At 37.9% G+C, this 21,756-nt stretch overlaps 1 protein-coding gene across 1 annotated transcript in view; it reads left to right on the top strand.

The window, feature by feature from the left end:
* Window positions 1–21,756, top strand: part of INTU (inturned planar cell polarity protein) — a 51,652-nt gene that overhangs the window by 1,974 nt on the left and 27,922 nt on the right. Inside the window, exons 2-4 of the mRNA XM_019665464.1 lie at window positions 6,465–7,000; window positions 15,754–15,839; window positions 20,774–20,977. Of these exons, the coding sequence (XP_019521009.1) occupies window positions 6,465–7,000; window positions 15,754–15,839; window positions 20,774–20,977 (826 nt within the window). The remainder of the gene's footprint in view (window positions 1–6,464; window positions 7,001–15,753; window positions 15,840–20,773; window positions 20,978–21,756) is intronic.

Genomic DNA, 21,756 nt, shown 5'->3' with positions numbered 1-21,756 from the left:
CCACATGTTCCAGTGTCTTTATCCTCCTAATAGTTAAGTACAATAAATCCCTATTGTAAAATGTTTTGCTGGTCTATATTGTGAGTCCTACCAAGCTTCAGATTTTATGGCTGTCCCTTCTTGGTGTGCAGGACATGAGAGTTGATTTGCTGACCTGGCCAGGTTGGCTCCTGTTCTGTTCCTTCTTTATGGTATTAGGTATTTACCTCCCTAAGCTGCATAAATCACCAATGTAGGAGGTAGCTTGTCTGGCTTGGACAAGACCATTCTTTGATCAGAGGTTTAGGGATGTAAACCTAATCTTTCTCATCAAACCTCAGAGATGAATTGTCTACTGTCTTTCATCACTTACATGAAGGTTATTAAGGAAGTTATGCCACTTATTGATTCACATAAAGTATCCCAAATATTCAGGGTTCTAGTTAGTTAATTATCTGCATATTCTTTCTGGAAATTATTATTTCATACATGATTTGTAACTGAAAACTGGTTTCAGCTGCATGTGATTGTCAATACAGAATTAATAAGTTTATTACTTTTGAGATAAAATTAGCATCCATTCTGGTGAAGTACTTTTAATAGGTTTATTTAAGACATTATGTAAGAGGAAAATTCTAGATTAGTGCAGTACATCTTAACCTAGCAAACTGGCAGGTGCCTGGGGGAAATTTCAGAGGTAATACTAGTGGGTGGGTTGGGCTGAGGGAACAAGTGACTAGTTTCAGTATGGAAATAATAGAAATCATGCATTTACTTGCAATAACGCTATGTTTCTTTGCTTTGGTTTACAATTATCCAGCTCATTGAAGCAACATTCGTTAGTTCATATTGGCCACAGTTATCAATTTCGTGAGTTAGATTTTTTATTTTTCAAAGTGAATTTTTTGTTGTTATTGTTGCTTTTAAAACTTTTGACTGATGGAAAGAGGAATACTTTTAAAAGCATTTAGCTGTGAAAAGCTAATAAACTTCCACTGAAAATAAGAATGACTGGAGAAGATGGGAAATATGTCCTTTACATTTTTTTAACAGCTTTATTGGCGTATAGTTGAAATACAGTAAACTACACATATTTAAAGTGTACAGTTTGATAAGTTTTGACATGTATACATCTGTTAAGATAATGAACATATGCGTCTCACCTGGGTTTCCCCGTGTGCCTCCCTCCCTAAGACTACTCATGTCCCCCTCACGCCTTACAACCACTTGTTTTCTGTCATTAGAGATGAGTTTGTATTTTCTAGTTTTATAAAAAATGGAATCACATAGAACGTACTGGGTTTTTTTTATCTGTCTTCTTTTACTCAGCATAATTATTTTGAGACTCATCCATGTTGTCACCTCGAAGTAGTTAATTTCTTTATTTCCGAATGGGATTCCATTGTATGAATATACCAAAATTTATCTTTTTCTTGGATTTTAATATGGGAGTGTATTACTTGAAGAATCAAAATATTTCATTCAAAGTCTTGATCCCATATATTAACATCCAATTTAAGATAGTTCTGTGTTTTCCTCTTTTGCTCTGAACCCTGACTTCTTTTGGCTTTTAATTTTTATCAAATTATATAGAATAAAAAGACAAATGGTATGTAAGTAGGTGTATGATGAGAAATGGTAATTCTCTGCTACCATCTCTCTCTGCTTCCAGCTCAGCGTGTTTGAAGAGCGTTCATTATCTTCCTTCTCTCCTGGTGGTGCCCACCTCATTTCCTGGCACCCCTCTCTCCTTACGCAAGTCTTCAGGTCTAATAAGTCTCCAGTCCTGGTGACTTCCTTTTCTGGTAGCCACTCCTTTCTCTCCTCTCCTTTCTCACACATGCTGTGAGATGTGGGGGGTGTTGCTAGTGGAGGAGGCTGTGCATTTGGCGGGTGGGGCAGGGAGTATGTGTGACATCTTTCTGCCTTCCACTCAATTTTGCTATGAACTATAACTGTTCTAAAAAAAAAAAAAAGACAAAGTTTACTAAATCTTTTTTCTGCTTGGTTCAGAAGCTCAATGGGCTTCCAAATAAATTCCGGATTCCTCAGGATGATTTTCAAAAGGCTTGTAGATCTGTCCCCAGCCTTCCTGGTCTCATCTTTGATGCTCTTCCTCTTTTAAGCCACCTGTATTACTACTTGTCTAGGCTCAGGCTGATAGCATAGATTGAGTGGCTTATGAACACAGAAGTTTATTTCTCACAGTTTGGAGGCTGGAAGTCCCAGATCAGGGTACTATCGTGGTCGGGTTCTGTGAGGGCCCTCTTCCAGGTTGCAGACTGCTGACTTCACATTGTGTCCTCACATGGCAGAGAGCAGAGAGAAGCAGCAAGATTCCTTGGGACTCTTAGGAGGACACTAATCCCATTCGTGAGGGCTCCACCCTCATGATGTCATCTAATCCTAATAACTTCCGAAAGGCCTCACCTCCCAATATCAACCATCACTGGGTGGTAGGGTTTCAACATATACACTTTGGGGGAACACACACATTCAGTGCATCACATTCCTGAAATATCCACCCATTCGCATACCTACCACATTCTTTCACACCTGTACGTGTACATACTTTGTTCTCTCTAAAACACACTTTCTTCCCATCTCTACTTGTCAAAAGCATTCAAGGTCCCACTTAAGTGCCACCTCCTGGAACCCTTTCTGATCCTTCTAGACTTAATTTCTCCAAACTCTAGTCTCTTATAGTAGTTTTTATTCCTCACTTTTGGCATTTACATTTCAGCTAGGTGATGAGCTCTCTGTCCATCTGATGTCTTTAAAAGTATGCATACAATGAAGCCTGTAACAAAATGTTTTGCTGGTCTGTGACTTCAGCTCTGCCAGGGTTAGATCATGTTCCTAACTTGTTGATGAGTAGACATGCCCCATTTTAGCTGAAGGGTTGGGGGTGGGACGTGTGGTCCTGGGAATGGGCTCATGAGCACAGTTCCAATGGAGTATGTTCCTGATGTTAAAATGTATTTCATGCTGTGAGTACACAGTTCGTAGTTCACTTCCTCTTCTTTGACATGCTGTACATTTGTTCCAGTGGTGACTAAACTAAAAAGAGTATCAGCCCACCCCAGGTTCCCCACCTCCTCAAGCTGCTATAACATCTAGCATAGATTTTAACCACTCAAATCATGGTTTTTCTTTTAGAAGCAATCAAAAGACTTCAGGGATGAAGATTAGGTATTGCTGGTAGACAGAACACAAGGGAAAAACAAACACACACAAAAGCATTCGGCAGACCAGTATTTACCGACTGAGTACCAGATAGAATCCATGTTAATTTCTCCTGGTGTTTTTATTGTATTTTTCTCTGTCCCAAGATTTGTCCTGCTGTACCTCTTAGCACCTCGTAACTATGTATGTTGGCTGCTTTGGTAAAGCACATTGTGCTTTGCCCACTAAAAAAAAAAATAAAATAATGTACCAGGTTTGGAGTAGAAGCTAAAGCCTATTTTTCTTAAGGTAATGTACCAGGAGGGCTGGCTGTCTCGTAACATTTTTCATGTGGTGGTTGATGAAATTGTGATATTATTTCAGATGATGAAAAATGCTGATATTAATGCAAATACAGACCTGAGAGATTCAATAATTTAGAAGAAGAAAGGGAAAAAGATTTAGTGTCAATGTAGAGTTCTTGAATGCATCAGGAATTGAGAAACGTATTACCATTATCTGAAGTTCATTTTCTTTAATTATGTTACAGCTTACGTAAGTGAACTTGCTTATGTGCAAACGAGCAAGTCTTTTTTGGGGAAGAAGGACTCTGCTCATGTTTACCACATCCATCAGGGCCTTGAAAACCAGTTAAAGTGCTGTCAAACTTTGCAAGCAGACTGTAACTACACAGTTATTTCTGTTTAGAGCAAGATAGACTAAACAAAATAGGAATCTCACTGAAAGACATTTACAGAGTGACAGCTTTGCAGTCTGCACCGTAGGACTTCAGAAGAGATGAAAGAATATTTGCATTAATACTGATTCATGTGACCCATGTATTACAAAAAGCTGAGTCCAAACTGCTCGATTTACTTTCTTTTGAACAGTAAGCCCTTTATTTTTGGATAAGTTTGAATTTATAGAAAAGTTGCAAAGATAGTACAGAGTTCCTATATCTCCCTCACCGGGTTTCGCCTGACATTGGTGATGTCTTACACAGCTATGGTACATTATTCAAAACTAAGAAATTAACATCGGTACAGTGCCACTAACTAAGCTCCAGACTTTTTTTGGATTTCATCAGCCTTCTACTTATGTCCCTTTTCTGTTCCAGGATCTCAAATTGCATGAAATCTTCGAGTCTCCTTACTGTCCTCTGGCCTGTGACAGTTTTCAGTCCTTCCTTGTTTTTCGTAACCCCCATCTCTTGGTTAAGGTGATGTCCGCCAGATTTCTTCACTGCGTTGACTATTTTTCACTTCGTACACCCTGTGCTTCGGAAGCACGTCACTAAGCCCAGTCCACGCTCAAGGCGAGGAAAGGTTAAGCTCCATCTCCTGGAGCAGGGCATATCTATATATAAAGTTCTTTAATTTTGTTCTTAATGAATAGTCTCAATGAAAGGTTGGGTTTTTGTTGTTGTTTTTAACACATGCCCTTCCTTGTAGTAGAACCCATTTGGGAGTACAGTCTTTACAACTCGGAAAAACTTCCTAACACATTCACCAGTTATGCTCCTGAGTAGGAACCAATGATCGGGAGCAGGAGTAAGGAAGCGTCCAGAATACTAAACTGCGGGGGCCTTAAAGGCGGCACCTGGTTTTGCTTCTGTGTCCCCGGCACTTAGCTGGGAACCTAGCAAACAGAGGTTGTTGGAGGCACCTTCGTTCACTGCCAGGGGTTGGAAAAGTGCAGAGCACAGAGCTATACCTAATGTAGGTGTGAGTTTCTCTTTAGTTCTGACTCTCTGGGGCAAGAGGAAGGGGACTGGCACTTAGTGGGCACTTACCATGCCAGGCGAATTATTTTAGTTGCTCCTGATAACAGTCTCGTGAGGTAGATACAATCTGTTTTCTAAAAGAGGGAAACTAAAGCTCGGAAAGGTAAAAATCTCAATAGAACAGAATTTGAACCAAGGTCTTTGTGACTTCTCGGTTCATTTTCTTCTCACTATACGTGGCACCTCCTTGTACAGTTAGGGATGGTTGAAACAACTGTGGTATGATTAATAACCTGTAGTAAGTCGTGCTAAGTGCCTAAAATGACTCCACACGCTGGGAACCAACACTCTTAAAGAAACATTAGTTTTTGATATTTGGGGCCAGTTACGCTTTTTTTTTTCCCCACCATTCATATATAGTTGAAAATTCTGTATTAATTACCAACCACAAACCAGGGCAGTGGTTAGTTTCAGAGTTGAGTAATAGAATAGTGCATTTTTTAAAAAATTAATTTTCACAGTATTTAGAAAGAGACCTTTGACTTTTAAGTTAAAAGAACCAGAGTCGCTAATAAACACTGCAGAAAACCAAACTGTTTTCTATCTGATTGAATGATTAGAACACAAATTATATCCTTTCATGCCAAGATATTACAGCTCATGGCTCTGAAAAGACTCTCTCCACATGTTAATTTTTTTACTGTAACCAGTTTTGCTTTAAAGAATAGCAGTTTGAAATTAAAATGTTCATAACATCGAGCAGGGTAGAGTTTGTGATTAGCTTTGTTACCTTAAGATGAATATTTTTGTTCTTAACGCTGTTTCAATCATTTTAATAGCAATACTTTTGTTTCTTTCAATGGCCTACCTCCCAGTTACAAGTTATTTTTTTTGCAATCACATGATGAATTATGTAATATGTGGTTTACTTTTCCTACTACAATTATTCATAAAAAAGTTTTACAGAAATTATAGGCTACAGAAGTGATCATTATTAATTGTGATTATAAATTGGTTGTTTTCAGCGAAGGTTTTTATTCATGGCGAGGGGAATGTTTCTTTTTTGAAAATTTATTGTATAAACAAAGTCTATTAATGCTGGTAGGCTTTAGCTTTCATTTGAACATGACAGCCATGCTGAATAATTTCAATACAAACATGCTTTGTGTACAATTTCCAATGGCTTACATCTGTGGATATAATTGCATAATCAACTACTAATGTAAATTATTGTCCAGTGAAGTTGTCTAATGTGAACAATAACCACACAGGGGCTGAATTAAATTTCTTAAAAAAAAAAACACAAAACACCTTAGATTCTAGAAGGGGCCCATCTCTTTTTTTTATTTGTTTTCTATCACACGCTTTTTCAGTTTCTTCCCCTCCACCCCCCACCCCCATTCTGGAAGGCTCCACACAAACATCCTACAGGAAAAATTATTGATGTAGTAAGTTAGAAATAGTAAGGAGGCTGAAACAATCTAAGAACTTTTATATCTCCCACCTCCCTACACCGTCCCCACCCTCACCCCGATGCCAGCTATTTTTTCTTATATTCAGCTGCTATTCAGATTATCTTTTTTCTTTTTTTTTTTAGTGACCTTGAGCCTGAGTGGCTGGACAGCGTGCAGAAAAATGGAGAGCTATTTTATTTGGAATTGAGTGAGGATGAAGAAGAAAGCCTCCTTCCTGAGACACCTGTTGTGAACCATGTCAGGTTCAGTGAAACCGAGATTATTATAGAAGAGGACGATGACAAAGGAAAAAAGTATGAACCCAAACTCAAGCGGTTTACCAAAATTTTAAAAAGTAAAAGGCTTTTACCCAAGCGCCGTAATAAAAAAAATAGCAGTGACAGCGGGCCAGTCTCCATTCTCAAGCATCAGTCCAACCAGAAAGCAGGAATCGTTGTCCAACAGAGGTACAAAGATGTGAATGTTTATGTGAACCCCAAAAAGCTGACTGTCACCAAAGCCAAAGAACAGCTCAAGCTTCTGGAAGTGCTGGTTGGGATCATCCATCAAACCAAGAGGAGCTGGAAGAGAGCCGGGAAGCAGGGTGCTGGAGAGAGGCTTGTGGTCCATGGCCTGCTCCCAGGGGGTTCTGCCATGAAGAGTGGCCAGGTACTCATTGGTAAGTTTGCCGAGATGCGCGACTAATGAGGTCTTGGGAGGAAAGTGATCAAAGTGAAAAGAGCCAGAGTAAGTCTCATCAGATTAAGGATGGATTCACGCTCTTTGGGACAGTGTCCTGCGGGTACGGGGTCCTTAATATCAGCACTTTAGGGCATTGACTATGCATGTGTGCCTTGCTGAGGCCAGGGAACGGCTTAACTAATTTTTGAGTTCTGAGTTATGTAATTTTTCTTTCATCTTGGTTATATTTGCTGACCAGTAAAAGAAAATAAGTTGATTGTACAAGTGATAATTTAGGGTGGAATGACCTATATCCAATAACATGATACAAAAATATATAATTTATGAATAAAAATACTTTAAAATTGTATGTTTTCACTTGAGTACACTAAGTTCTTAGAGTGGTTTAACTGTTTCATTTGGCTTATTTAGCAACAGTGGTGTTATACGTAAATTTCCTTTTAAGGGTGCTTGCCATAAAATAACCCACCAATTTTGAGGGGAAAAAAATAAATCCACAAGGTCTTCTGAATATATATTAAGATGAGCATTTTGTGTTTCTGATACATTTTAAGCTATTGAATATAACCTTTGCGTTAGTAGCAACTTTATTACTTAGTTATAAATTAGACCAATGTGAGACTACATTATTGATGAAACGTAAAGATACTAACAATGCTAAAAGCTGACAGCCCTCAACTGACCTAGCCTAAGAGATTTGGATAAAGGAACTTTTACTGCTCCATTAGAAACATTTAAATATATATTTTTACTTGAAGCCTAAATTTCATTTGTTTGTTCATTGATTCAGGAAATAGTTTTCTGAGCATCTGCTAAGTGCCAGGCATAGAGATGACCGATCCAGTTCCTCCTCTTAAGTAGCTCATATGTAGTGGAAGAGATGAGTAGGCAGTAGGCTGCAGTTCCACAGTGTGGCAGGTGCCAGGAGACTGATTTGCTGGGAGGAATCGTGTAGGGAGGGCATCTGGGCTAAGTGTGTGTTCAGAGGGTCGCAGCAAGATCCCCACATTCCCTTCTTACAATGCCATGTTGATACTCTTCCATAAGGAGCTATGGTCTGTGTGTCTCTCCACACCCAGACCTGTGAATCTGGGTAGGCCTGCGACTTCAACTTAAGTGGTTCTGTGTGCCTTAAAGAGGTGGGATCATGAAAGAAAAAGTGATGCAGCTTCTGCCTGGTGTTCTTGGGACGCAGCTGCCGTTCTGTGAGGAAGGCCAGGCCACATGCAAAGGCCATCGGTCGTATTGTCTGTTGGCCCAGCCACCCTGCAGCATTGGCCACCAGACATGAGTGAAGAAGCTGCCAGATAAATCCAGTTCCAGCCACCACTGGCTGCAACTACGTGAGGAACCCTGAGTGAAAATGTAGGCTGAGCCCAGTCAACCCCAGAACCGGTAGAGATAATAAATGGTGGCTGTTCATTTTGTTTTGTTATTGAGATGTAATTGACATATAACATTATATTAGTTTCAGGTGTACAACATAATGCTTCGATATTTGTATATATTATAAAATGACTGCCACAATTAGTCTAGTTAGCATCTGTCCCCACACATAGTTGAAAATGGTTGTTGTTTTAAGCTCCTGAGTTTTGGGGTGATTTATTATATTATGCAGCAATAGATTACTGCAACAGGAGCTGATGCATACTTACATTCTCCCCAGTCCTCATCTTTCTTTTCTGTAAAATGACAGGATTGGACTATGATATCTCTTTTAGATCTGTCAGAGGAGACCAGAATCCAGCTTAGGAAACTCTGTCTGGTTGATGCTAACTGCCATGATTTTAGGATCCCACATGACGGGAAATTCCAGGTAGCGCATTTCTCTTTAAACTCTCTCAGGGCTTCTGCTCTGATCTGAATACCTATTGGGTTGTTGGAAAACTCATGACGTAAGTTTTCTATGTTTTTTGTTGCAAAAATGCATCATGACTTTTCCAACAACCCAATATTTGGACTTGTTTCTACATAGATCTCTAAAACCCTTTTTGCCCTTTCCTCTTGAAATCTAGTGGCGAGGTGGTTATAACCAGTGAGCCTGCTGTTCCCTCTGTCCTCTCACTGATCCTCACTGCAGTCGGCTGAACCTTCTAGGAATGCCAGGCACCTCTGGGCCTGATCTTTTTGTGCCATCTGTATGGGAGGAAGGAAATACAGCATAGAGAGGAACAGACTACCTGGTGGTCCTACCATTTAGCTTTAACGTAGTGTAAAGATACACAGGGTACTAGTAGTCTACTTTTTGACCTGAGTGTGGTTACATGGATGAGTTCACTTTGTGGTAATTCGTTGTATGTACTCCTATAATTTATGCACTTATCTGCATGTATATTAAATAGCAAGAAAAAGGTAGAAAAATGAGGATCATGATTTCAATCTTATAATGGAAAAGTTTTTGGTTTACTAATAAGTAAAAAAAAAGGATTTGTCAGAATACTATGATTATTTCATCCTTGGTGTATAGCAAAATGCTTGGCTCAAAATAAGCCCTCAGAAACAATGAATGAATGAACTATGTGAAAAGAATATATGCAGGGAAAACAATTAGAAGTCAATATGTATACAGCAAAATGCTCATAGTGTTGAGTTAGTTAGGGGCATTATGGGTGATTGTTTACTTTTTCAGATTTTTAAAATTTTATGTTTATGTTCTATATTTTTAAAATTACATGCTTTAGGAATAAAGAATGGACTATTCTGATACCAGAGTGGTTTTCCAATTTGCCAATCCCACAGGGCGCTTCTATGATGGCATTTTCTCACTTGGTTCTGTCACAGTTCCCTTTCATGCTGGGGTCGGTGCTGACCTGGGGGGTGACCCCACAGGCAGGCGCCTTGAAGACTGCACCTTGGTAACGCAGATTGTTGCGGGGTAGCTGCTGCCGCTGCCTAGCAGGGGAGTCACCCTCCTTTGACTGAAGAGCCTTTAGTCAGCCAGCACAGTGCAACTGGGGACCCTTCATTCTTTCCTTTCAAGACAGTCGGATTCAGTTCTATTCCTATTCTCTGCTGGGATTTGGCGAGTTTTCCTATCTTTTGTGGTGCCATTTTTGCTGTTCCTGCTACCAAGGACTTGGATCTTTATTTTTTATATTTCTATCTTGAGTTTTGTCTCAAAGTTTGACAGTCAGCTGATAGCTCCTGGACTCCTGTAGCCAGCCCCGCACCCCCTCCCACCCCCGACCAGAGCCAGTGGAAGTCCTCCTTTTACATACATCCTAGAAACTGCATATCACCCTGGTGCTTCTTTTTCTTCAAGGTTACTGATTTTGAGTCATTTTCACCAGGTGTTTTTTAAGGATTGAAAAGGATAGGGTTAGAGAAATCACATATTAATGTTCTGAACGTGCATACCCCCTGCAGACTGTTTTTACTGAACAATAAAACAGTTTTTGTTTCAAGCTCTTTTAGTATAATTCCTAATGTTCTCACCTGTGATCACTGAATAGACTTGTTTTGTATGACACACTTGTGCTGTTTTCTCTTTTAAATTTTTTGAATTTTTTTGTTTACTTTTAAAAAATCTTTTTGAGGAATAACATGCATTCATAACATGCACAGATCGTCAGGGTACATTCAGTGGATTTTGACATATGTATATAACTGTGAAACTACCAGGTCAAATTATAGAACATTTCCAGTACTCAGAGGCTCCATGGTGCCTCCTCCCAGTCAACACCCCTTCCCAAAAATAATCTTCTAAAAGTCACAGTTTTCTATCAACAGTTGATGTTGCCTCTTGAACTTCATATAAATGGAATTTATATGGTGTGTATTCTCTTGTATCCTATAGTTTTAATGTATGAGAAATATTCTTGTTGTCACTATGTAATATTTCATTGTATGAATATACAGTATATAGTATTTCTTTTTCCATTCCACTGTTGATGGTCATTTTGGTTGTTTTCAGTTAAAATATTTGAAGTGTTTTTTTTGGTTTTTTTTACAGATAGATTTGGTTTTTATGAACATCTAATATATAGTTTCATTCTTTAATATTATTTGGTATACATTTTTATTTTCACCATCTGTGATACTTGGAACATTTTGGTTTTCTTAATGGAAGTAATGCTACTATGTTTGTCAGTCCCTCTTTTCTCACATAATTACTTTCCCACATTTTTTAACCTGTGGTACTTTACTTAGTAATAAAGGAAAGAAACCTGAGTTAGTGAGTTAATTGGAAAGACAGCATTTTAGAGTTTTCAAGCCTTTCTAGAGAACGTGTAGTGCAGGTATTTCCTTCTGCAGATGTGTGCAAAGTGGATTACAGGATTTTCCCAAGAACAGACATTCAGTTACTGATAAAGCCGGGCCCCACGTGTTCTGACTGCCATTCACAGAGCTGCTTTCCTTTGCCACATTGCACCCCTGAATGGGTGGAGGAAGCGCCAAAGGATTCCGTTTGAAGCAAAGAAGAAAATAAGTTATTTAATCATTTCAAAGTGTGATTTAGAAATAATATTAAGCCACAACAATGTACCATTTAACCCAGTTAGTCCATTTTGAGACATTTATCCTCAAGAAGTAATCTAGAACAGATCTGCAAATCAGAGCCAGGAGATATCAGGCCCACCACCTGTTTTTGTACCATTTGCAAACTGAGAATGGTTTTTCTTTATCAGTGGTTTAAAAAAATGAAAAGAATATTTTATGACATATGAACATTATGACATATGAACATTGAATTATATGAAATTCAAATATCAGTGTTCATAAGTAAAATTTTATTGACACAGAGTTGAGTAGTTGCGACAAAGAACATAAGGCCCTCAGAGCCTAAAATATTTACTTATCTGACCCTTTATAGAAAAAGTTTGCTGACCCCAGATGTAAAAGGAAAAACTATTCACTTGAAAACATTTATGGAAGCGTTTTTAAAAAAAATAATAATAAAAAAGCATGAAAATGTCAAACACAGGGGTATGGTTATTTAAATATAATTTAATATATTTATGTTACTTGACTCTCAAAATTATAATACTAAAAAAGTATGTACCAGCATAAAAATTCTTATTACTTGAAGAGGTTCAAAAGGAAAAAAATCCTTGATACCTCATTTGTGTGAACATAGGTAAAGACCAAAAATAATTTGCAAAAATACTCATTGCTGTAGTGTTGGGGTCATCAATAATTTTTTCCAACATGTTTTTTTTTTATTTTAATGAGAAATAGCAACTGCACTGACGTGCCCAGCATCATCAGTGAATGTGATATTTTACTTATTCAAATGTTCTGAATGATAGTTACAATATATGAACTACAGTTATTCAAGGACTTCTAGAATGGTAGGTTGGGAGGATCCTTAATTCTCTTAATTTTAGTGCCTGCATATTATATAGATGAAGCATTGATATTCAAGCTAAGAGAAATACAACAAAATCCATTCTCTTAAAACTTGGGAATTTGCCCGTAAAGGCATTGAGAGTAACTACATTCACGTGAATGTGTAAAATGTCAGTATGGTGACTATGTTTCCAAAACCAGATTCTCTCCCCGCTGAAGTCAAATTGAATTCACAGTCTGACTCCACCCCACCATTCCATACCTGTTCCCAGCCCTTCTGTGCATGAGTCCCCTCTTCTAACAAGACTGGTTGTTTTCCCCAATGACCACCAAATGTTCCTGGTATCTCTGTTCTTTAGCATTCATGCTCCCCGGCTCTCAGTTGGTGCTTCCCCAACATTGCTTTGTATTGTTAGGGGGGGGGGGGTGTTCATTTTCTATTGCTGCTGTGAGAGATTACCACAAACCTAGTAATTTAAACAGTACAAATTCAGCACCTTGCAGTTCCGGAAGTCAGAAGTCTGAAATGTTTCTTCCGGCACTGAAATCAAAGTGTCCACAGAGCTGCATTCCTTCTGGAGGTTCCAGGGGGAATCGCTTTCCTTGGCCAGCTTCTGAAGGCCGCCTGCATTTTGCCTTGTGGTCCCTTCCTCCATCTTCAAAGCCAGCAGCTTAGCATCTTCAAGCCTCTCTCTGGCTCTGACCCTCCTATCTCCCTCCTATGAAGACCCTTGTGATCACTTTGGGCTCGCTTGGAAAATCTCCCCATCTCAGGATCCTTAACCTAATTCCATCTGCGAAGTCCCTTTGGTCATTGTAAGTAACATTCATAGATTTCAGAGATGAGGATGTGGACAACTTTGGAGGGCAATTATTCTGCATACCACAGTAGGTTGTTTTGTGTCTTTGTATAAAATATGAGTTTTAATGTTTTTCTCTTTACAATAGTATTAATGTATGTTTATTGTGGACAGCCTAGAAAATATAAGCAAAAAAAGAAGGAAGGAAGGAAGGAACATAGAAAGGGAAGGGAGGGAGGAAACGCACATATACCTAAAGGCAATATTTTGATATGCATCTTTTTCCCTACCTTTAGTGTAATAATTTTTATTCAAAAGTAATTTCTTAAACTGTATATTACTTATGTTTATAGTATAAATAAAATAGCAAACAAAATTTGCATATATATTTTCATAGCCCTTGGTGTGTTACTTAGTAGCCCTTCAGTACACATTTGTTGATTGATATTAAGTAAATGCTGAGAAATTGATGGGTTTTTGCAAAGATTTAACTTTACATCAAAGAACTGACTTAAGCACTGTGATAAATTGATCTCACCTCTTTGTGTTTTATTTGATTCTTGACTGTACCTCTTGATAGAGTTTTCCTCTTATGTCTACCCATCAATAATCCTCAGACCATTATTTATTTAACAATTCAAACCAATTCATGCAATTCATTTCCTTTGAGCCTTTGAGATGGGACAGTGCATACTAATGACTCCATGTACTTGTTGAAAACGAGCTTTCCTGGAGTGCTGGCTGTCCAGTGCAGTGGTGTGAAGTCCAGGAAGCCCACTGTCTGAGCCACTTCACAGAGGTGCTCAAAAAGAATGTGAAGAAAACAGTGTCTGGGAGAATGAGAAGTGGATATAACACTTTTATAGAAAGAGAACATTTTCTACTACACATTTAAAAATATGAGTACCACACTCGCTCTAAAATTTATTTTCTTATCTTTTACTATATACATGTTTCCTGCTTTTAGAGGTTTATTGGATGTGATGCTTTCAGATGACACTCCCTATAACACTCAACTGTATTTATTACGGTTTGGAGAAAAGATGTCATTTGGGATATTGTCCAGTGGAGTTTTCATTTAAAGGAGCAAGTTTTAAATGGTGTCACTATTTAGGTGACAACCTAAACCATGGGTAGAATGGTCCAGAAGTGGTTTTGTTTTACATCTGTACTCCAATATTGTGTTCATTGTTCCTTTTGTTTTTTATCACTACAGCTATAAATAATGGTATAGTACACTTGTTTAATCTCCTATTTAAAATGGGGGGTTATAGTGCTCCTCTTCCCCCCCACCCCCGGGGTTGAACTGAAGTTGGAAGTTTATTTTAGTTGGCAAGTTCGTACTTTTCAGAAAAGTTACCAGGTCACTCAGATAGCATTTTCGCCTGTTCTCCAACCCTCATTCCCACCAGGCGACATGAAGAGGGCCACGTGACACCTAAACACATACCTATAGTGAGCTGCATGAAAGGGAGAGGAACTCGGACCCTGGGGAACATGAATCTTTTAGAAAGAACAATTGTTAATAATAAGAGATTGAGGAAGACACTATCCTTATTTTACTGTACATTAAAGAAACTTGACCTTGGCTCTGGAGGAAGACACTCTCTCGTCCAAGGTGGTTCACTATACGAACAACCTTGAAAAGATAACCCAGAATAGACAAAGTGCCTTAGCTCAGCAAGATGTACAAGAACACAACAGACAGATGGAGAATTGTCTGCTGACGCTATTTTATCTATATACATATTTATTATCCATCTTCTCCAAAGAGTATTAAGTTCCATGTAGGTAGGGATTTTTGTCTGTTTTGTTTAATTCTCTATCTGCAATACTTAGAACAATGCCTGGCACACAGTAGATACACTATAAATATTTGCTGGGTGTTTAATGAATGGATGTGTATGAATTGCTTGATCAATTTCCTAATGATACATTTAGGGATAAGAAAAAAATAAACTTGGTGTGTACATATTCCTATTAATATAGCTCACAGGCATTTTGAACTTACCTTTAATAATAGTGTGGGAGTAAATTTCCATTTTAACACTGATCTTTATGTAATTAAAGCCACCAAATTTGATAAACACACATTTAAAGAAAAGCCATGGCAAAGAGGATTTTTACCAAAACATACTAAGGATTTTGATATTATGTGAGCTTTGAAACAAAGAACTGTGTGTAGACACAGATCAGTAACAGTGAATATCACAGTGTATTGTTATGAGGTACCACATGGATTTAATTAAAATTTCAGCTGAAATTTTTTTTTAAGTGGTTAGATTCAATTTTGTACGTGCAATACTTGGTTTATGCTACAAATTTTCCATTTGTCTTTTGGGTTTACATAATTCTCCCAGTTGTATCAAAAATGAGGATATTCATCTCTATAAATATTCATAGGTTGTATTTAGTTATGGTGCAATGTTAGGCTGTATTATGGTTTAAAAAAGAAGTGGAGTGGGAGATCAGCTCTGTCACTAATGAGCTTCGTAACCTTGGACAAGTCCCTGAATGTCTGCACCATATTTTCCACTGTTCTTTGAAGAGGCCAGAATAGATGCTTTTTAACGTTCCAATTCTAGGTCTTTTGGGTTTTGGCTATTCACAGAACTGTCTGTTATTGTTATTCTGTGTTCAGGTGACGTCCTTGTTGCTGTGAATGATGTTGACGTGACTTCGGAGAACATAGAGAGAGTTCTATCTTGCATTCCTGGACCGATGCAGGTACGGATGCTCTTTGTCTGGGTTTTATGGTGAATTACATAAAATAGGGGCATCTTGCACTATTTTCTTTTTTTAAGATTCTGGAAATCGTGTACAGTGGGTGAGTTCTACGTACACACTTAGATATTTAAAACATTTTAGATCGTGTTAACATTTGTCGTTTTTGGAGATTGTTCATAAAAGAGAGAGAAAAGCATCTACAAATAAAACTCATCCTAAGTAAAGCAGGAACAAGAACAATAATAAAAACATATGTAATGACCGGCTTGACATTATTAACTACCATATGTGCCGATGAAAATCCAGTTTCTAGAAAAGTCATTTGAAACAGTCATGGGACTTTCTATTCTTTAACTTATTAAAATCCTTATTGCTGTGAAGTTTTTTTTAATGTGGTTTTATTTATTGTTAAAGCTAATTATACTATTCTCTTGATTTTTCTGTTACCCAATTTAGCCTTATTGCTGAGCTTTTGTTGAGCTATAATACTTAATTATTTTCCATTTCTTGTAGGTAAAAATAAACCTCTTTCACAATAAGTTATTGTGATACTTTAAGCATTGACATTTTGTATCAGAGATGATACTGTTAGGTAATTAGATGTATTTTGAATTTTATGAATGTTTTGCTTTTGTTAGCATCAGGAATTAGTTTCCTCTCTTCTGAAGGGTAGGGAGGACAATATGCCTCAGAGAGGTTGGAGACTCCATCAGGCAGTGTGGGCATCAAGCAACGTTTGGATGGGTCAGCATGAGCGGAAACCCTGATAAGTCAGAATCTTGTCTGCACCTGACTTGAGTTTCTGAAATAATAGGTCCCGTGATGAAATTCTTTGTTTTCAAAGAAATAAGATTTCCCTATGCTCACTGCCTTCTCTGAACACACACATGCGCGTGCGCGCTCTATAAATTTAACTATCTTTGGAAATGTAAAATGAAAATGCTGGAAGTTTAGCAGATTTGCATTTTAGGACTATATCACTCTGAATGGGACTGGGAGCTGGGAAACCAGGGGGTCAGCTTTAGAGTGCTCCAGAAGAGGTGATAAAGGCCTGAGGAAAGGCATTGGCTGGGGATATGGACGAGGAGTTGGTTAGATTTATGATGTGCGGGAAGTGAAGAGGACAGTGCTTCCTGCAGGTGAGAGAGGACTCCTAGATGCTTTCCAGGTTTCGTCCTGGATAATTCAGTGAGGCTGCCCCAAGGAGAAGAGGACCAAGGAGAGAGAATTTGCTGAGCCAAGTAGACTCCATCCCTTTAGGATTGTGACAAAAGAATATTCAAAGCATCTGCCAGCCCAAGGAGAAAGGAGCAGACAGCAGAGAGCAGCGGTGAGGTGAGAGACAAGTGCAGACCAGGTGATATGGTCTGGTCAGGAGCTGCTCTGATTCTGATACCTCCCGGCACCCGGATATGGAGAGGAAGGCGTGGTAGTTAATGGGGAGAGAGAGGATCTTCTGTCTGTTTGGCAGAAGCTGGAGGCATTGCTTGTTAAATGGGATGGGTGGAGACAGAAGCAGAGAGGGGTGATGAAAACAACCAGAGTTAGGGAGTGATGACCTATAGAGAGCATGTTCTAAGACCTGAGGAAAGGCAATCATCTGAACTGGGCGGGAAGGAGGAAAAAAATGATGGGCAAATTGCACAAATAAGAAACCGTGTTGAGGAAGACAGGAGATGAGGACGATGAAACTTGTCATGGGTTAATGTCCATGGAGGAACAACAGGAAACCCTTTTTATAAGACGCTTCATATAAACTCTTATATTAGATGTTTCTTAATAACTTTTTCCCTATAAAACATAATATCCTGAATATTTACATGATATATCAACCCTTTTTTAAAAATAGTACTTAAGTCTTAATTCGGTTATCTATCTCACCCTTTATTATTTTATCAAGGCAACTAGATTTCCTGACATTGTAAGCTTTTGCAAAATGTCTTGCTAAAGTGTAATTATCTTTGAATTATGAAGCCAACTTGACTTAAATCAGAAGAACGGCGGCTAAGATAGTTCCTTAAAAATTTTTAATGGATGGTTCTGTGGTATGCGTATTGGTTTGAGTTTTTGTCATGGTGAGGGGAAAATGTCCTTGTACCACAGAAAAAGCAGCACTGTTGTCTGCCAAGTATAATATAACATGAAAGTTAGTTTTCAAGTCTGTTGCTTTTCACGAAGCGTAGCAAACCAGTCTTCAATTTTAGGTTGCTGTTGCTGCCTAAGTAAAATTGATGCATTTTTATTTTAAATCTACCAACTCATTTCCTTGTGTGAGCTCTGGTGAGTCACGCCCTATCGTTTGACCTCTCTCCCCACGCGAATCACATCCCTGTTCTGAGGCATGTGTTTCTCTCAGGACCCGTCGTCCCCCTCTCGGCCACACTGGTCTGCCAGCTCTCACAGACGCTCCAGCAGACCCATCCTGCCTCTGCGACACCTGCCTCCCTCCGATGCCACTCATCTTGTGTCTCCCCTTCTGCTGCACTCCTTCCCCAAGCCCAGTGCCGGGACAGTCTTCAAAGCTCCCATCTCTCCTGTTACAAAGTCCACGTTCAGAATTTCCCCAAATTCTAGACTTCTCATATTTTCAAGGAGCACCATCAAAGGCTCCCACATATTTTCTTTTGGATGCTACCAAATCCTCATTCTCAGATAAAAGAACGCCCTGACCACCGAGCCATTTGCTGCGTCAGATCCTTGTTCAAGGATTTTATATGTTTATGCTTATGTTTATATTTATGTATGCACATATTGAGCATTGCCCACCAGAGCAGATGCCACCCTCAGAGCAGTCTTTCAAACCATGTAATGTAATACATGTTGCTTGTTTGGGCCAAAACCAAACAAATAACTTTTTACATCCTTCTAAGATCATTTCTAAAACAGTGTCTCTTCAACTCTTCCTCACCTTAACCATATATCAGTTTTCATCAGAACTCTCTTGATTGTTCCCACATATGATCTCTAACTTTTTATATTCTTGTTTAGTTCACTTAATATTTCACCCCCCAATATACTAATTTTATACTTAGTTTTTGATACAGTTTTCTAATATCAAGGGCCCTTTTTTCAATATCAGTTTACAGAAAACATAGACAATTTATTAAAGGTTGATCTTTTCCATTTCGAATATTAAATGTTTTATAAAGAAACATGATCATCAGGCCTCAGAAAAGTTTCCTGAAGGATTTCTCCCCTATTCTCTATATAGATTACTGTTCTTTGTGACCTAGATCATCTGGGGATAAACTGAATGTAGACCTCATGTGTCTTTTCTACTTGTTAATAAAATCAACTCTGATACTTATTTTAGAAAAGGTGTTACCTTAATTCACTTTAGATAGACAAAGATAATTCAGTGCCCTAGAAATACCACAGATAGCTACATAAACAAAATTGAACACGTCATAAATAGTCACTCGTTGCCAACAGAGAGAAGATAGCTAGATATTTTTCTTTTGGAAGGTTTTATTCATCAGGGGAGATTTATTTTACAGTATAATACAAAGAACAGTTGGGTGGGCTGGTGGGATTATGAATGAATTTTTAAAAATAACATGTTTAATATTTTCAATAAAAATATATAAATATATAAAGCTCATTATTAAAGAGTTACTAATGTGTTAGTATTTATCATATATTTAAAGTTGGCCTTGAAAAGGGTACCTCTTGTAATAAATTTCTAAAAATAGGGATTATACTGTCTTGATCATTTTTAAATATTTCCCCCCAAATGCAACTGACTGCATGCAAACACTTTTATCTGCTTTTAAATATTGACCAGACTTCTTTACTCCCCAGCTTTATTGAGATATGATTGACAAATAAAAGTTTTATATATTCAGGTCATACAATGTGATTTTTTAAATTGTACAACATGATTATTTAATATATGTATATTGACCAGACTTCTTTATTCTTTTATTTTTTTTACTTTTAAATTTTAATCTAATTTTAAGAGTCATTGCACATTAAGGTTTAAATTAAAAATTTTATGATTTTTAATTTAAATCAGTTAGTACGTCCCGTTTTACTCATCTAAATTCTGATAAGATTTTAAACATTAGGAGTACTTTATGCCTTTACAGTTAATGATGATGTCCTTGCTACACAAAATTAACTATATAAATTCAAATTATTGAGTGAAAATTTCTTTTAGTCAAGAAACACACACTGGTGCTTTGAAATGAGCAAGTTGTCTTTGGTCGGCTGACATCTAGACACATATCTCCTTTTTCAAGGAAAGGTCATTGAGGAGTGAAAGCTACCTCTCAACAGCTGGAAAATGGCCACACTCAGGACTCTTACCGGTCTGGTTTGACATCAGGCCATGAAATGAAAACGATCTCGATAAAACTGATAGATAACCTAAGGGCCATGGTCCAAGCTCCGGCATGTTGATCGTTTTTAACTCTCCTTAGCTGTTATTTTAAATGACCACAAAGAACGTCTAAGAGAAGAATGTTTGAGTAGTGCCTCACTTGAAAGGAGTGTAACTCTGGTATATAAGGTTGCTTTTCTTCCTGAATCTCTTCTTTTTGCTTTCCCCAGATGAGTCAGTGCTATCAGTGCTCATAATGTGGTATTATTCTTTATTACACTATCAGATCATACTAATTTTTGTTTTTCCATGTCATTTCTTGTTTTTGATGTCAATACCTAGAATACAATGATTAAGTTTAAATAAATGCATTTTTGTACAGAGAAGGATACATTCTTCCTCAAGAGATATTTATAATAATGAGCGCCAGACACTGGGGTAGGAGCCGGAGACACAAATGTAAATAGAATACACAGTCCCTGCCATCGAGGCGCCCACATGCAGGATGATGTCTGAGCACACCTGAGCGGATGTGCATGCAGAGCCTCCTTCCTGAAAACTGCAGCTGACTCACCCTTGTTGAAACATCAACAAATTGTTTTCATTTTTAAAGGTGAAACTGACATTTGAAAATGCATATGCTATGAAAAAGGAAACAATTCAACCAAGACAGAAGAAGGCACAGTCAAACACAGGAGATTTAGTCAAACTTCTGCGGGGAGAAGAGGGTGACAGTACCCAGCAGAATGCCCTAAACACCCCCCATGTCGTTATGTACCTCACGCTGGAGCTGGATTCAGAGACATCAAAGGAGGAGGTGAGTGTCTGCTGAGAAGGGCAAAGGCAGAAAGCAGGGAGCTTCTAGCCTCCCAACTGAAGAGTAAGCACTTTTCTCAGTCACTCTGTGTCTTTATAGTTTTGCTGTTTCTTCTACTAATTGCAGTCTTCTAATTGACCAGCTCAATGAGTCCATTTCTAGAGGTTAGTGAAATATGTGAGTTTCTTCTGTCTTCTTTAAAAGTTGCTATTTGAACTGGTTTTTCTGTGATATATATTTTTTTTACTTATTTTTGGTTGCTTGTATCATTACTATTCTTGCTGTATATTCTATTTCTATTTTTTTGGTGATTACTCTTAAAATATGATCATGATATTTGTCTTAACAGATTCTAAACTTAAATGCTATTTTAACCCCTTTTAAAATAATTCAGGGCCATTAGGACACCTAAACTTCAATCATCCCCCTCTTTACTTACCTGCTATTGTCATCAACATTTTAGTGCTATCATTTTTTTAAGTCCACAAATTGGGCATAATTATACTATTATTACTACTAATAAAAATCATTATATTTTATAATTATAAAATATATAAATTATATATTGTAAAATGCATGTTTCATACATAAGTCATACAGATGAAACTTCTTAAATTTACATATGTGCTTACCGCTTTCTTTTTTTTTTTTTTAAAGATTTTTATTGGGTAATTGGGGGGATGGAAACAGTGCTGGGGAATTAGGGGAAGGGGAACAGACAAGTTGCTGTCGTTTTGTTCTTCAATCTAGTTGTGGAGGACGCTGCTTCACTGGCCCAA

The sequence above is a fragment of the Hipposideros armiger genome, unplaced genomic scaffold (genome assembly GCF_001890085.2).
Source record: "Hipposideros armiger isolate ML-2016 unplaced genomic scaffold, ASM189008v1 scaffold_1, whole genome shotgun sequence".
NCBI lineage: Eukaryota > Metazoa > Chordata > Mammalia > Chiroptera > Hipposideridae > Hipposideros > Hipposideros armiger.
This window is presented reverse-complemented; position numbering and strand designations above follow the sequence as displayed.